The following is a 16,034-nucleotide window of genomic DNA, read 5'->3' on the forward strand; positions in this document are numbered from 1 at the left end:
CTCTGAGAGGAGGCGCGGCCGTGTTTTAGTACGATCGGAATTGTTTGGTATGTATGCCGGTTTGGAGCAAAATGCAAGCCCAGATACGCGCTAGTAGAATGCCGTCGGTCACCTCTTCCTGCCTGAGCTTTTCTCACGCCAGAACCCGGTCACGCCGGCACCCTGACCTCAGGCTTCCGTCCTCTGGGAGTGCGAGACAATAAAGTTGTGTTTATCAGCCCCCCCCCCCCAGTCCATGGTGATGTGGTATAGTGGCCCCAACTGACTAAAACATTGGTCGCATACCTAACTCATTCAAAGTAGCGGACATGGTTTCCGCACATTTGGAAGATGAAAATAATGGCTCTGGTGACTGATAGCGGTGTCATCAGGGGTCAAGGGCTCAACGCAGTTCACAGCCCTTCCTGAGGCCTGACTGCAATTGCGCCCGGAAGAGCGACTAACAGTGCCCGTGAGCTAGCGTGGGAAGAGAGGTGTGGGGACCGTGGGTCTGCGACGACCACCACCGGTTACGCCAGCTGGTGCTGGTGGCTCAGAGCCAGGGTAGGCTCTGTGGCTGGGGGCTGTGCCGGCTGCCTGGACATCCGGTGTGTTTGGTTCCTGGCACTCAGGGTCCGACACCACGACAACGCGCTGAGCATTCTACTTTGTGCTCGGCTCCATCACGTGGGCAGCTCGCTCGACACTCAGGCCAGCCCAGTGGAGCAGACGCTCCCGTGCGGACAAGGAAACAGAAACTCAGGGAGATTCGTGGACCCAGGTCACGTTGATGGAGGACCTACTGTGTGCCGATCATATAACGCTTGATGTTGGGGAATCAAGTTACTCCGCCAGCGGGGGAGACGCCTAAGAGACTAGCTGATACAATACAACGCGGTGGGTCCCCTCACAGAGGGGCACATGCAGAGCTCCCAGCGAGCCCAGAGGAAACAGCTCGGGGAGGGAAGCTCGGACTCTCTCTCTGCCTCTGGACGTGTCTTAAGCCCAGCCACAAGGTCCGAAGGGACGAAGGCCTGTTAAAAACAGCAGCACCCTTTCTTCAAACCGAAGCTTAATGGCAAAAAGAGAAGTAGAAGCTGCTTGGGTTGAGTCAGGGCGGGAGAGACTCTCGAGCCCCCGCCACATCCACAGGGACCCCCTCGCCCTCCTCTCGGGTCCCACAGAGCCCCTTCTGAAAACCGCATGCTGGGTGCTGGAGGTCCCCTCCAGCTCTGTCCCAGTCAGTGGCTCCTCTGCGCATCGGGATTCCTGGTTTCACACCAGGTGCTCAGTGAAGGTGGTGAGTGAACGGATGGCAGTCTGGTGGTCTTTTGCTTTCTCTCAAATTTATTGTTCCCGGGTGCAGAATTCCAAAGAGCGTTTCCAGGCTCAATCATAAACAGTTTTGCACCAAATGGCATCGTTCAGTGGAGACCAGCAGGGACGCCACAAGAGGTCACTGCAGGAATTCTGTTTGGGAGAAGCGAGCTGCCTGGAGGGTGGAGGATGCCAGGCTGGAATAATGAGGTAGAAGGTGGAATCCTCAGCTTTGGGGCCTCCCTGCCCTCTTTAAGCCCCCGCTGGGGACTGGAGCTGTCACTGCCCTGTTTTTGGGGTCAAATGGAGCACATCACTGGTGGCCCGGCAGCTGCAGTGGACTGTTCTCAGGGGTGGCTTCGCTGCAGGGGCGGTGGGGTGAGGGAGAGGAGAGGAGGGCTCTGTAGGAGGCTCGTGCTCGTGGGGGCACCTCGGACGCCGTCTGGAACCCGCTGCGCCATGCTTGTGGGGTTTTGCTTGTTATTGATTGATTAGCATTATTATTGCTATCTCCTGTAAGTGTATGTGACAAATAGGCCTACTGTACAGGCAGTGGAATGTTCCAGTAGGTTAGGTTTACACAGAAGTTGGGTCAAGGGATAAGTGAGTAGAAAGGTGTGGTGTCATCCAATGCGGACTGAGCCTCTCCAGGACAGAGACCACCCCCCCCCAACTTCCACCCAGCACAGAACAAAGTCATCAACTGGCCGCCTACCCCTGGGGTGAGGCCAGGCCGGCATGGCTGTGTGATCGCTGTGAGCCCCCAGCCTCCGACACCAAGTGTCTGCAGCAGATTTACTCAGAGGCGGCCGGGGGTCCTGGAGGCCCTCCCTGGTGTGTTGTGTGTGTGTGTGTGGGGAGTGAGTGTGCCCAGACAGCCCAGCGCAAGAGCAAGGAAAAGGGGGTCACTGCTGGGACAGACGAGTCACTGTCTGGCAGTCACCGAGGAACTCAGGGACAGCTGGGCTTTCTTTGCCTAGACGGCCATTTTGACCTGGACTTCCTGCTCACTGTTTCGTGGCTCAGCGGCCGGGCAGGTAACGGCGCTCAGTGTGCAGGTCACCTCACCGCCTAGCCTTTCCCTCAGTGGCTTCAGCACCCCCCCCAAGGGAGGGGTCACCCTCCCTCACACACACCACACACACACCAGACACACACACACGTGTGCAACAACCACCCCCAAGGGGGGGGTCACCCTCCCTCACACACACCACACACACACCACACTCACACACACACACACACCACACACCACAGACACACACACACACGTGTGTAACAACCACCCTCCCCACCGGCTCCACTTAGGATCTGAATCCTACCCCTTCTTCAGTGCTCAGCCCAAGCCGTGGTCGCAGTGACACGCCCCAGGGCCACACCCTCTGCTAAACCTCCCTCGCCTGACGCATGGCGCACGCCGCCTGGTCATGTGTGTGTCTCTTAGATTGTAATCACAGGCACTCTGTGGAGACCTGACTGGGAGCTGACGGAGAGCCAGTCCCCGGTCCAACCTGCTCAGAAGAGGCCCTGGAGGCGCACAGCCCACACTCCGGGGGCTGGCTGTGCCTGGGCTGTGCCTGCCCTGTGCAGCCACCAGAGAGCGGGGCCCCGGAGTGTGCTATCTCCGCCGCTCACACAGACGCTCCCGGGGCTGGCTGTGCCTGGGCTGTGCCTGCCCTGTGCGGCCACCGGAGAGCGGGGCCCCGGAGCGTGCTATCTCCGCTGCTCACACAGACGCTCCCGGGGAGTTAGGCTCTAATGCCAGACCTCTCGCTTTTCGAGAGGGTCGATGTAAGAATCATCTGGTGGAACAACATTTCGGTGTATTTCGTAAAAGTGCAGTTGAAGACATTACTCACGATGTCACTCACTGTCCTTTATACGAGGGTCCATATGATAAATTCTGGTTTGTGTTTGGTTCCAGGAAGAAATCCTATTTTTGCAGATAAATTGGTTAGCATGCTTCCTGTTGTCAGGAAAGAGAACTGTGACTCTGGGCGCTTCTCCTTCTGCTCAGTGGCTAGAAAAGAGAGAGTCGCATTTATCGCCAGTGTGTGGTCATCTGCTCGGCTGCAGGGTCCAAAAGCACTTACTCCTTCCCTTTGCTGTGTGTGTGTGTGTGTGTGTGTGTGTGAGAGAGAGAGAGAGAGAGAGAGAGAAAGAGAGAGAGAGAGAGAGAGAGAGGCAAGAAGGGAGAGGGATGAGAAGCATCAACTCATAGTTGTGGCACCTTAGTTGTTCACTGATTGCTTTCTTATATGTGCCTTGACTGGGGGCGACAGCAGAGTGAGTGACCCCTTGCTCAAGCCAGCGACCTTGAGCTTAAGGCAACAACTGTGGGGTCATGTCTGATCCCACACTCAAGCCAGCAACCCCACACGCAAGCCGATGGACTTGTGTTCAAACTGGTGACCTCAGAGTTTCGAATCTGGGTCCTCAGCATCCTATGTCGACACTCTATCCACTGTGCCACCGCCTGATCAGCCTCCTTCTACTTTTTTATTGGAGTTATTTTACTTTAAGGTTTAAATGTCTCATTATACTTTTGCAAGGTGTGTGAGTCTGGAAGCCGTCTGGGGAAGCACTGATTGGCCTATTCACTGCCTGTGCCGGCTGCGAGGGCACCTGGATTTCCGGGAGCTCACATGATAGCGTGGAGAACAGATCACTACAAAACACAGCTGGTGCTCTAACAGAGGGGCGAGAGGCCGGAGGACAAAGCGAACTAGGGGACTAGGGAGGGGCCAGGGAGGTGTCATAGAGGAGGTCAGGGTTGCACTGGTTTCGGGGGGTTGCACTGGAGGTGGGAAGAAGACACTGAATAGCACGATATAGGTGCGCCTAAATCTGACAGAGACAGAGTTACCGTTTTATTACGGTGAGGGCAACAGTAGCATCTACTCACGGGGACTGGAGGTGCATAACAGAAGAAAATACAAGCAAAGAGCTTAGAGTCCTGCCTGGCACGTGGCGAAGCACTCACGAAACCTCTGCTGATTAGTCTCATCTGCGTTTATCGAGAGTACTCTACCGTGGAGGGTAGCCGGGACCATCAAGTGGGGGAAACACGGAATTCCACTCAGCTAGCTCAATCTAGATCGAGTAGCGGCATTTCCAAATGATGCTTAATTTAAAAATAACATTGTTCTATCATTTCCTGACACGGTGAGTGGACCCTCTCCAGGTCCACCATCACTGTTGCTTGTTGATGGTGTTCTTAATGCGGGTCACCGGTGTGTGCCCGACTCGGGCTGTGACACCCAGGGGTAACTGGGCCTGATGCTCTGCTGGTCCCGCTTCTGTCTTCACTGATTTCCCTGTTCACTGCTCGTCTTTTTATTTTTCCCCTGTAACTTTTTTTTTTTTTTTTTAGATTTTATTTATTCATTTTTTCAGAAAGAGAGAACCGGGGAGGAGCAGGAAGCACCAACTCCCATGTGTGCCTTGACCAGGCAAGCCTAAAATTTTGAACCAGCAACCTCAGCGTTCCAGGTCAATGCTTTATCCACTGAGCCACCACAGGTCAGGCTCCACGGACTTTCGAAAGGACCCAGATTCCCTGGGGAGGCAGTCCATGAAGGAGAGCCGTCACATGAGTTTACAGCCGGGAAGCGGGGTAGAAGTCATCGTGAGAGCACACTCATGCACAAACTAGCCTCTCAGCGCTCTGGTCTGTGTGCCCGTGGCGTGATGTTAGATGTCCAACAATGGGCTCTGTGGGGAAGAAGAGCCCCAATTTATAACATTTGTCAGGTCCTTGGTGTCAACAGCTCCTCCATGCTGGTTTCAAGCTACCCGTGTGATGCCCTGACTGTGGGATTAAGAGCATGTGCACGGGAGCCCTCCACCAGGTGGCATTTCCACAACAGACGCAGTAGAAGCCAGTGACCTCGGGAAGTGATGAATTTTGAGTATTTATTATCTTTCTTTTTAATGTAGTTATATAATTGTATGCGATTTATTTACTTATTTGTGTGTGTGAGAGAGAGAGACTGAAACAGAAACAGAGACAGACAGGAAGGGAGAGAGATGAGAAGCATCAACTCATAGTTGCGGCACCTTAGCTGTTCTTTGATTACTTTCTCATACATGCCTTGACTGGAGGGTGGGGGGCTCCAGCCAAGCCAGTGGCCCCTTACTGAAGCTAGTAAGCTTGGGCTTCAAGCCAGCAACCTTGCACTTCAAGCTAATGACCTTTGGGCTCAAGCCAGGGACCATGGGGTCAGATCTACAATCCCACGCTCAAGCTGGAGACCGTGGGTTTCGAACCTGGGTCCTCAGTGTCCCAGGTCAACACTCTACCCACATGTACCACTACTTGGTTAGGCTATAATTTAATTTTGAACAAGAGCTCTGCTTAACCGTGGCTTCCCAAAGTCCCGATAGGGTACCGATTGCTCTTCCAATCTGGACCAAGCGGCTCTCGAGCATCAGGACCTGGCTCCAGGCTGTGCGTCTAGTGTCCCTTCCACGTGGCGCCTCTCACCCCACTCAGTCTCTGCTCCTTTGAGATACGAGATTGCCTTACACACATTTGCTTGGGCATTTGTCTACTCATACATACAGAACCATATTCTTATGCAAAATATGGAAGAAAACATCTTCTGCTCAGACCTGCAGGTTCTTATTGACAGAACCCAGACACCCCCCCCCCCCCCGCCCACTCCGAACAACCAACCTCACTGACACTTTCATGGAAACGGAGGAACATGGAGGAGAGAGAAACGATACCGAAGGGAATACTTATAACGGAGGGTGAGGGAACGTGGCGAGAAGATGAAGGAAACAACAGAAAGGGGGTGGGAACACAAGACACCCACAAAGCACAGATGTGCCCCTGTCACAGGACATCTGGACGGGCGCTGGCCGTGGGCCCCGGAGTCAGTCTGAAGGGGGAGGGCTGAGGCAGGAGACGGCTGTATACCCCATCTGCTGCGTTGCGAGACTTCTCTCAAGGAGAAGAATCCCCTTCTAAGCTGAGGGTACCCGGCGCGCCCAAGCGCGGGTGGCTCCAAGTCTGTGCCGGACGGCGACTCGGCCTGCACTCTCAACATGGCAGCTGGGAGGTGTTCACAGTTCTTCTCTCCGTTGGAATAGTAGGCTTTTAAAATAAATAGGTGTTTCAAATGCTCTTAATTCAACTTCCAGCCAAAGTGGTTTCTGTTTGAAGTCGGCCGACGGCTTCGGTCCAAGCTGGGCCCTGCTGACCTTGACACCTGCTGTAATTAGGAGGCAGGCCCTGGGGGTGGGGGTGGGAGGAGCAAGCGGAGGAATGGCAGAGCGGCAGGCAGTCACCTTCCAGCCACCCAGGACGGCCAAGGACTGGGGGCAGGGAGCGACGGCAATGGCTCCCCCGGCCCTAGATGAAAACTGCCCCTGGAGTTATGTGAGCGGCATGTTCCACGTCACTGTTTCTATTCAGTCAGCATCGTCAAGATTGGAGAAGAGGCCAGATGGCAGCCCATAGGGACGACTCCCTGTTCAAAGAGGTGCCCCGCTGTCCCAAATGTCACCTTGGCATAGCTCCCCAGCAGAGGTCTCTGTGCCTTTTTTCATCCCAGTCCTACAAGTCGGGGGCCCAGGGAGTCCCTAGCCCCTTGTTGAAGAAGGTACTCAGCAGAATCTCGGCTCTGAGCCCCAGTCTCTGGCAACAGGAGGGCAGGCCTGGCATGGTGACCTCGCCCCCTGACCCCTCAGTCCTAGGGCCAACAGTGGGAAGCTCCAGCTCTGGCCAGCGTGTCTGGGGCTTTGCCATTCTTTATTTCTGATGTAACCAGTACTTATTGATACGATCATTATTACTACTGAAACGAAACCAACAACCTTCCTAATTATCCAAGTTCCCAGGGTCAGATGCGTCATCCCCTCGACATTGGGCTTTCCTCTCTTTCTCCCCTAGAAGTCCTGGGTGCTGGATTTCTCCAAGTCCAGGTAACTCCAGGGCGAGGCCATCTCTAGAGGATCTCTTTGTTTGGGACACAACAGTAGCTCATTTAATCATAGCTGTCTATGCGTGTGGTCCCAGGCTAGCTGGGGAGGGACCGGCTGGTCCTGCCCACCCGTCTGCCCCACCAGCCTTCCTGAGAGCTGCATGCTCCTCCCGGTCCACCTCCTTGGGTCACGTATCAGAAGGGAGACTTTCCTGCAGATGTCACCGCTTAAAAGGCGCCAAGGGCCCTGGCTGGTTGGCTCAGCGGTAGAGCGTCGGCCTGGCATGCGGAAGTCCCGGGTTCGATTCTCGGCCAGGGCACACAGGAGAGGCGCCCATCTGCTTCTCCACCCCTCCCCCTCTCCTTCCTCTCTGTCTCTCTCTTCCCCTCCCGCAGCCGAGGCTCCATTGGAGCAAAAGATGGCCCGGGCGCTGGGGATGGCTCCTTCGCCTCTGCCCCAGGATGGGCAGAGCGTCGCCCCCTGGTGGGCGTGCCGGGTGGATCCCGGTCAGGCGCATGCGGGAGTCTGTCTGACTGCCTCCTCATTTCCAGCTTCAGAAAAAAAATACAAAAAAAAAAAAAAAAAAAGGCGCCAGGGGCCCTTTAGACCATCACCATGTCTGTTTAGTGTTTGCAGTATGAATGTGCTGAAGTTGTCTGTCACTGCCGTGGGCAGTAAGTACCATGGGGTTAAAAGCACCAAGTTTGGTCTCAGAGAACTGGGTTCAAATCCTCGTTTTATACTTAGTAGGTTTGTGACCTTGGGCCAGTCTTTGACTCACCTTCAAACGGGAAAGGCACTTAAATTTTCGGATGGTGGTGAGGAGAGGGAGACAGGGCAATCCAGTGCACACAGAGGGGGGTCAGCAAAGGGAGGGTGTCCTCACCAGTCACGGTGTCAGGAGGAGTTAGTAGTGGCTCTAGAAAGCTCAGTAGGTCCGTGAGGGGTGGGGATGTATAGGGTAAGTTGAGTTTGGGCTGTGGGGTGGACGAGGTCAGGAGGACCAGGCAGCAGCTGGTCCTGGTAGCAGACCAGGGGGGCACCGGCAGAAAGCTGCCCTGGCCAGCCAACCCGGCCTTCCTTCACCCCGCCAGGGCTTGGGAAGGGCTGCGTTCCGGCTGAGTGCGGGTCTCCAGGGCGCGTCAGCTCGGGTTACCTTCGCCTTCCTCCTGGGGCCTCCACTGCGTACCCACCTAGAGCGACTTGTTGCAGATGCCGCTGCGTGATTTCTTCCTTCAGGTGACCTGTCAGAGACACAAGGGGAAACCGCTGGTGAGCTCCCAGTGGGCTGGAGGAAGACTTGGCCCTGGAAGCATGTGGTAAGCTAAAAAAAAAAAAGCAAAGTACGGAAGACAAAAGAAGACATAGCTTTCGTAAAGACCCTTCTATGCCCCGAATTCTGTTGAAAGAAGAGGCTGCAAAGATCGTGGCCCTGGCACAGCACTGCCAACAGACATTTCACCTTTGGAGTCAACCGCTTCGGGGTTCCGTTACCTCAGCTTTTCACTGATACCTTTGCTAGGGCTCTGATCTTTCGAATAGGGATGCAGGGTCTGATGCCTTAACAATTTATAGGGCCATTTTTAAATCCAGTTCATTTTTTCAAGCCATATGAAATTGTGTCAAGTAGAAAAGGTGATGGTTTTAGTTGATCACAACCTTAAACAAAAAAGTTGATCATTTGGTATGAAACACATCTAATTTGAGGTTGTATTAATAAAGGTATAGTGCATAGATCAAAAGAGGTGATAGCTCCACTGTATTCTACAGTGATCAGATCACAGTTGGCCTTTGTTCTAGGAACTATGCTTTATAAGGAACATTGGTAAAGCAGAAAATATTTAGAAGATGGCAACTGGGTTGGTGAAGGGGTCTGAAACTATGTCACATGAAAAATATCTGAGGTGACCTGAGACATTTAGAAGGGGAAGAAAATACTTGGATGGAGAAGAGGTAATGTTAAAAAATCTAAACAGTATCACCCTTTCTGCCTCTGCTGGTGCCATGGCACCCGTGGAAAAGCTCGTGGCAAATGGGGGGCAAAAACCACAGGTTCTGAGCTTTCCCCTTGACAGCACCCACCCTGCAGATGATGGAATCACGGAGGCCGCCAGTTCTGAGCAGTTTCTTCAGGAGAGAGTCAAAGTGAGCGGAAAAGCCAGGTTCCTGGGTGGAGGGGTTGATACCATTGAAAGAAGCAAGAACAAGATTACTGTCACTTCTAAGGTGCCTTTTACCAGAAGGAATTTGAAATATCTCACCAAAATATACATGAAGACTAATCTACATGACTAGTGGTGTGTGGCCGCTAACGCAGAGAAAGTTAGGAATTGCATTACTTCCAGATAAACCAGAGGAGGAAGATGAGGGTTAGAACTCGTTTATCTGGCACATTTTATATGATGAGTTCTTGAATAAAACCCAGAAAAAAAAATCTAAACATTATCACAGGATGAGAAAACATTAATTTTTGTCTTATCGCTGAGGGCAAAGATCAAGTTGATGGAGGCAGACCTGGGGCTCAACATGAGGGAGAAGTAATGAGGGCGGTCTCAACGTGGATTAAGTTGTCTTAGAGTGGACGAGCCTCTTGGCTAAGCGGCGAGCCTGTTCCTGAAAGCGCTCTGGCAGAAGCCGGTGGCCATGCGCGCGGGGCTATCAGAGCGAGACCCCTGGGTAAGAGCTGGGGTGATGCGGCCTCCGGCTGTCCTCCCTCCCGGAAACGCCACGATTTGGTGCTGGAGGGACAGTGAAACCGCAGCCTGGGGTTTGTTTATGTCCAAGGGCTCAGCACACTTGTTAAAATGTCAGCTCTGTCTGTGTTGCCTGTCCCACTTGGGAGATGTGATCAGGCCATGGGGAGATTCCAAGCCAGCCTGAGAACTCCACGGCTCCCTCCTCTGATATACTTCTCTCTTCATACAAAGTACATCCTATGCCTCAAAGCCTTCTGCTGGACTAAGCTTTCAAAAGTTGTCTGCAGCGGACCTGAGCAGCAGTGACAGGAGACCTTGTCACTCATCTGAATTTCTAGGGCACTCCTAGAATGTCATGATTGGGGGGAGGGGGTGATGGCAGAGGTCATTCAGTTTAGCTTCCCACCCAATTTAGGAATCGCTTCTACAGAATGAAATGGGCAGTTCACCTCCAACTTGAATGCATCGGGCTGTCCCAGACTAAACCGGATGCCAGGAATTAGAGATGCAGGGTCGACCCCTGCCTCCTTTCAGTCTGGGACCCGGTCAGTTCTCTGCCAGAGCGCAGAGGAAGGACCCTGTCCCGCCGGCCCTCTGCACATCTCAGAGATGCTCCCATCTCTGCTCTTAGACGTGACCTTTCTGGATTGAACATCATCAGCTCCTTCAGCTCACCCTCGGTGGTGGCTGCTGCCGGCCGTGCCCTTGTGCCAGCCTGCACCTTGCCGTCACTGTCCCCGCTGAGGAGGACCAAGAGGGGTGCACAGAGAGGAAGCCAAGGGTTGGGCCTAAGCAACGACTGCACCGATTTCAAGTGGGGAAGGTGGGAACACAGGAGGCATGTTAAGAAGGAGTTGGGGCTGTGGACACCTGGCCCAAGGATGAGTCCTGGAAGGGATGGGAGCCAAGAGGCACATGGCCCGAACTGCAGGCCAGCCCCCGCCCCTGAGGGGATCTCCTCCCGTCTGAGCGACATGACCGTTGTTGCCTTCATCAGCAGAGTGAAGAAGTTGGGGTTAGGGGTGCTGCTGGGCTGAGATCCAGTCTGCATCAAATATCGCTGACTTGAGTTTTAGAGAGGCATAGCACACGCATTCTTCAAATAGAAGAAGGCAGCGCTGTGACAAAGGCAGCACACTATTTCAACACACCTGTTTGTTTAAGGTAGGCCAGTAAGGGCTTTCTCATGCCCACAGCGTGGAGTGCCAATGCCGCGTGGGGCCTGGCCTGTTTCCTGGGTATCTGGCACAGGTGCCTTGCGGCAGGAGCCTCCTACGTACGTGCCTGGGTACCTCCTTCCCAATGGTACTGACAGTGACCTGCTCCTGTAGAGCTTCCCTGAGCACCTGACTTCCCATCCACGGGCCTCCCTGACACGGGTCTCCCCAGCAATGTGCGTGCCCACTCACACATCGCCCCCAGCAGGTGCTGAGCCTTGCACACCACGACTTTCCTGCCTCCTGTTGAAATGACCGGGCTCCCTCTGCCAAGCCCTGGGGAGGCTATTCTGGAACAACAAGGTTAAGGATTCTTCACAGCCCCCAGCCTGGGTAGGGCTGTTCATGTCAACAAAATCGGGATTCTGCCACCAGGACTGACAGTTCTGTAAACTCTGCACACACACACGACCTCATCTCCAACAACGAGCTAATCCCAGGGGGACAAGAGGTCCGTCTTTATAATGCTTCATATTGTTAAAGGTAGGTTTGAAATGCGTTTAGTGATGCTCTATTTCAGCGAATTGGCTAACAACTCTCACCATAGGGCGATTCTTATTTTTGAGACCTTGCCAAACAAGCTTTTAAAAACAGCGGTATGGCTGATACTTAATTGCATTTCCCAACACAGCCATTCTTCACGTGAAGATAAATCTGTGTCATCTGCCGGATCTTACAGCTGCACAGGTTTTGGCAAAGGAAGGAGTTGAGGGGACTGCAGAATTCGCTCAGCGCGCGGCTTGCTGTCCTGAGTGTAATGACACATTTGCTGGCTTTGGCCTAGGTTCCTGGACGCATCCCCTTCCCGAGTTATGGTAAAAATGAACCGGAAACGGAGAACTCCTCACCTGAGGCAGGAGGTGGTCTGGGAGGGAGACGGGGAGGGAAGGAGAACGGGGAGGTAGGAGAATGGTAATCGGCAATTTCGTCTCCAGTGATTTACAACAGTACCTGCCAGAGGCATCTCTACCTTTCTGATTGGTTAGTTGACAGAGTGGGCGTGGTCAGCAGCAGGTAGAGGGCTGGTACGTCGCCTACACTGGTACGTTACCCTTTGATCCTCTCTAGACTCTTGAGATATAGCCCAGCGGGTATTATCACACACCACGTGGGGGAGCGCCAGCGGAGATGCATGGTGTAGGCATAAGCAAGTGCAGGGTGTTTGCACTGCTGGTGTAGGGCTTTTCTGCACCAAGTAGTGCATGTGAAAAAGTATTATCACCACGCTGGAGCAACTCTCGTTTTTACGTCGATATCCAGTCTTCTGGATCAAACAATTTTCCTTAAGCTTCGCACTTCATTTTGCACGCACGTTGGTTTAGAGTCGTCTGCCAAGCAGAGCTGCTCAGCTGGTCCAGGGCAGAGCTACTCATCCACAGCTCCCTCATCATGGATGCTTCCCTGGCCTGCTGGGCCCGAGTTTGGCTTCTCAACACAGCTCTCTGGGGCGGCTATACCCCGTCACTTGGAAATGGGTTTGAGATGAAGCAAACCTCTTTGCCATATGGGGTAGATTAGAAACTAATGACAAATTGATTGGTAGAGTTCAGTTCAAATCTCGGTTCTGCTACTGCCCAACTGGGCAGGCTATTTACCATCTCTAAGCCTCAATGTGATCATTTGAAAAATGAGAATAATAATATATGTGTGATCACATCCTTACTCTATCCCAAGGTTCTTGGGAGAGTCAAGGGATACTGTTCCAGCACAGATGATACAGACACCTCACAGCTTTTAGTTATGAAGGCATGTTCAGAAACTGAAAGCATATTATATCTGTAAGAGAACACGTCCTTCAGGCCAAGTGGCTGAATGTCCAAATCAGTGGTAGAGGTGAGTTCAGAGGAAGGAAAAGGGGGCTGATGGCCGTAGGAAAGGCATCCTTACAGAAAGGGAGACTCGAGTAGGTCCCCAAAAGAGCAGAGGTGTTGAGGTGGGGTTGGGAAAGGCATTCCAGACAAGGAAGACCATTAGGCAACAGGGCAGAGAAGGCCAGGGATACACTGGTTTGGGGCAGGAGTTGAAAAGCGGGTGGGCCTGAATGGAGGAGGAGGGCTATTGGGACAACGAGTTCTATTACACTGGAGTCCAGGGTCCCAGGTAATCACTCAAAGCCCTGGTCAAGGCCCTGGCGGGTTGGCTCAGTGGTAGAGCATCGGCGGGTGGAAGTCCCGGGTTTGATTCCCAGCAAGGGCACACAGGAGAAGCGCCCATCTGCTTCTCTGCTCTTCCCCCTCTCCTTTCTTTCTGTCTCTTTCTCCCCCCCCCCCCCCCCCCACAGCCAAGGCTCCACTGGAGCAATGGCTCCGGGTGCTGAGGATGGCTGTATGGCCTCCACCTCAGGCGCTAGAATGGCTCTGGTTGCAACAGAGCCATGCCCCAGATGGGCAGAGCATCTCCCCCTGGTGGGCATGCCGGGTAGATCCTGGTCAGGCACATGCAGGAGTCTGTCTGACTGCCTCCCTGCTTCTCACTTCTGAAAAATACAAAAAAAAAAAAAAAAAAAAAAGCCCTGGTCAAATCTGTTCTTTTGTTCAATTATACAACTGTAGTGTCCCAGTAAAATCAACTTCGAATAAACATCAGCAGCAGCATATGGGCGAGGGGAGAACACATAGAATGTGTTTCCAGTCTGAGGGGCCTCTTTGAAAGGGAAGGTCGGGTTCGTAGTCCTGAATTAGGGTGTTGATTTCGGCTGTGACCTGGGAAGCCAGTGTCTTTGAATGAACATAGAAGACGGTGATTACTAAAAGGTCAGATGCTCTAAAGCAGTGGTCCCCAACCTTTTTTGGGCCACGGACCGGTTTAATGTCAGAAAATATTTTCACGGACCGGCCTTTAGGGTGGGATGGATAAATGTATCACGTGACTGAGACAAGCGTCAAGAGTGAGTCTTAGACGGATATAACGGAGGGAATCTGGTCATTTTTTAAAAATAAAACATCGTTCAGACTTAAATATAAATAAAATGGAAATAATGTAAATTATTTATTCTTTCTCTGTGGACCGGTACCAAATGGCCCACGGACCGGTACTGGTCTGCAGCCGGGGGTTGGGGACCACTGCTCTAAAGGCTCTTTGTTAAAACGATGGACTTAGCATAAATTAAATGTGTACACTTTAGATGAATTTCTAGCAAACAGGAGCCTGTAAATTCTATGAAACCTTCAGGTAAGTCACATTACTCTCCTCCTTGTTAATCTTTATTTCACCAGGTTTTATCTAAACTTGTTTGTATAATCTGAATATCTGTTGAGACAGGAACAACCCCTTCCCACCATAGTAGTGGTGGGTAAAATTAAAAAAAAATTTAAAAAGCGAGAGAATATCAAGAACACTTTGCTGGATTCAGTGACAAGACATATTTCTGAAGACCAAAAGTGGGACAGAAATGCAAAATGGTGAGTGGAGCCTCAGCCTCCGCTTGCAGGGCTTGGGGTCCGGGAGGTGGAGGGTGACTAACGTGCATCATGCCCGGCAGGGTCGAGCCTGGCTCACAGTCCAAAGCTGCATGATGGGGTGAGACCCACCCCCATCACCCAACCTATGGCTGTAAGGGGGCCGGGAAAGAAAATAGTGCGCCGATGTTGCTCGGGGCTGTGGTTCGCACCCCACGGCGAGCCCAGGGAGGAAGAAAGGCACATAGCCTCTCCCCGGTTCGTTCGCCAAGCTGCCCACTGACTCCACGACCGGGTCACCCACAGCCCTGCACCGCCGTGAAGCGCCCCTCCGAGTGACGGTTATGGGAACCGCTTCTGGACCGGGGCCGGGAGGGTCTGTCAGACCTGGAGAGGGATGAGCACACAGGGACTGGGGGAGAATGAGGAAGAAAATGTGTTTCATTAGAAATGGGCCGGTCCATCAAAATGTCAAAATATATGAAGAAATCTAATGCTAAAAGAGATAGCAAAATCAATAGTTGGAACATGAATTCATTACAGATGAAAGTAATTTCCTGGACAGGAGGATCAAGACATTGATTGATGCCGAAGCACAGAGGTTGGAATTGGTCTTGCTGTCCAGTTGACGGCGCACTGTCCTCGTCGGTCTGCGCATGCCTGTGCATTTCTGTCGAGATACCCCAGGCCCCACCCCAGGCCCCACCCTCATGCCTCAGCCCCGCCCCCGCCCCAGGCCCCACCCTCATGCCTCTGCCCCGCCCCCCCAGACCCCAGGCCCCACCCCTCCATGCCTATTCTCTTCCTCCAGCAGCAGCAAACTAATTCCTTGGTACATATACTTTTATTGTTTATAGTCTTACAGTTTGTGCTCAAGTTTCTTAAGCTCTGACAGTGATATTGTGCTACAGATCTGATTCTGTCTCGTACTTCTCAGTACTGTTTCTGGTGCCTCCTCATTTTGCTGAATGTGCACCTAATTCTCAGTTTCTAACCGCTGCATGCACCCCGCGCAGTGTGTACCTCAACATTTTATTTCCCTTTCCTGAGGTCTGAACAACCAGATTGCCTCCCACGAGCACAGACAGTGCTGTGACCACGGTCCGCGGACACGCAGTCTGACAGGTCTGGGAGGAAATCGTCTCCGCGGGGCCTCAGCAGCGCTGCCTGCTTAATGTGAGGTGCTGCTCTCCATGACAACCGTGCCAGTCTAGACTTTCAAGACGGATGTTAAAATGAGCGTGTTGAGACTACTCAGAGATTAATGAAGGCATACGTGTTCTTTAAAAGGAATAAAAAAAAGTCATGTAACAAATAGATATAAACAAAACAATAAGTGAATAAGAAAGAAGTTTTGAGTATAAAAATTAGAGTGATTGAAACATAAAGAGCAATCGAAGGAACAAGGGAATAGACTACAGACTTGGCATAGTTTAAAGGCGAGTCAGTGAATCGGAAGACGGCGGAGGAAAACTTGCCCCAACCTGGTACAGGAT

The 16,034-nt window shown here is 52.6% G+C and overlaps 1 protein-coding gene and 1 pseudogene across 2 annotated transcripts in view; one reads left to right on the forward strand and one right to left on the reverse strand.

The window, feature by feature from the left end:
• KIF6 (kinesin family member 6) overlaps positions 1-16,034 on the reverse strand; it is a 403,829-nt gene that overhangs the window by 27,864 nt on the left and 359,931 nt on the right. For both annotated transcript variants that reach the window (XM_066252931.1, XM_066252930.1), the window contains exon 16: positions 8,421-8,471. In XM_066252931.1, the coding sequence (XP_066109028.1) occupies positions 8,421-8,471 (51 nt within the window). The remainder of the gene's footprint in view (positions 1-8,420; positions 8,472-16,034) is intronic.
• Positions 9,232-11,254, forward strand: LOC136320969 (large ribosomal subunit protein eL22-like; annotated as a pseudogene).

The sequence above is a fragment of the Saccopteryx bilineata genome, chromosome 1, assembly GCF_036850765.1.
Source record: "Saccopteryx bilineata isolate mSacBil1 chromosome 1, mSacBil1_pri_phased_curated, whole genome shotgun sequence".
Taxonomy (NCBI): Eukaryota; Metazoa; Chordata; class Mammalia; order Chiroptera; family Emballonuridae; genus Saccopteryx; species Saccopteryx bilineata.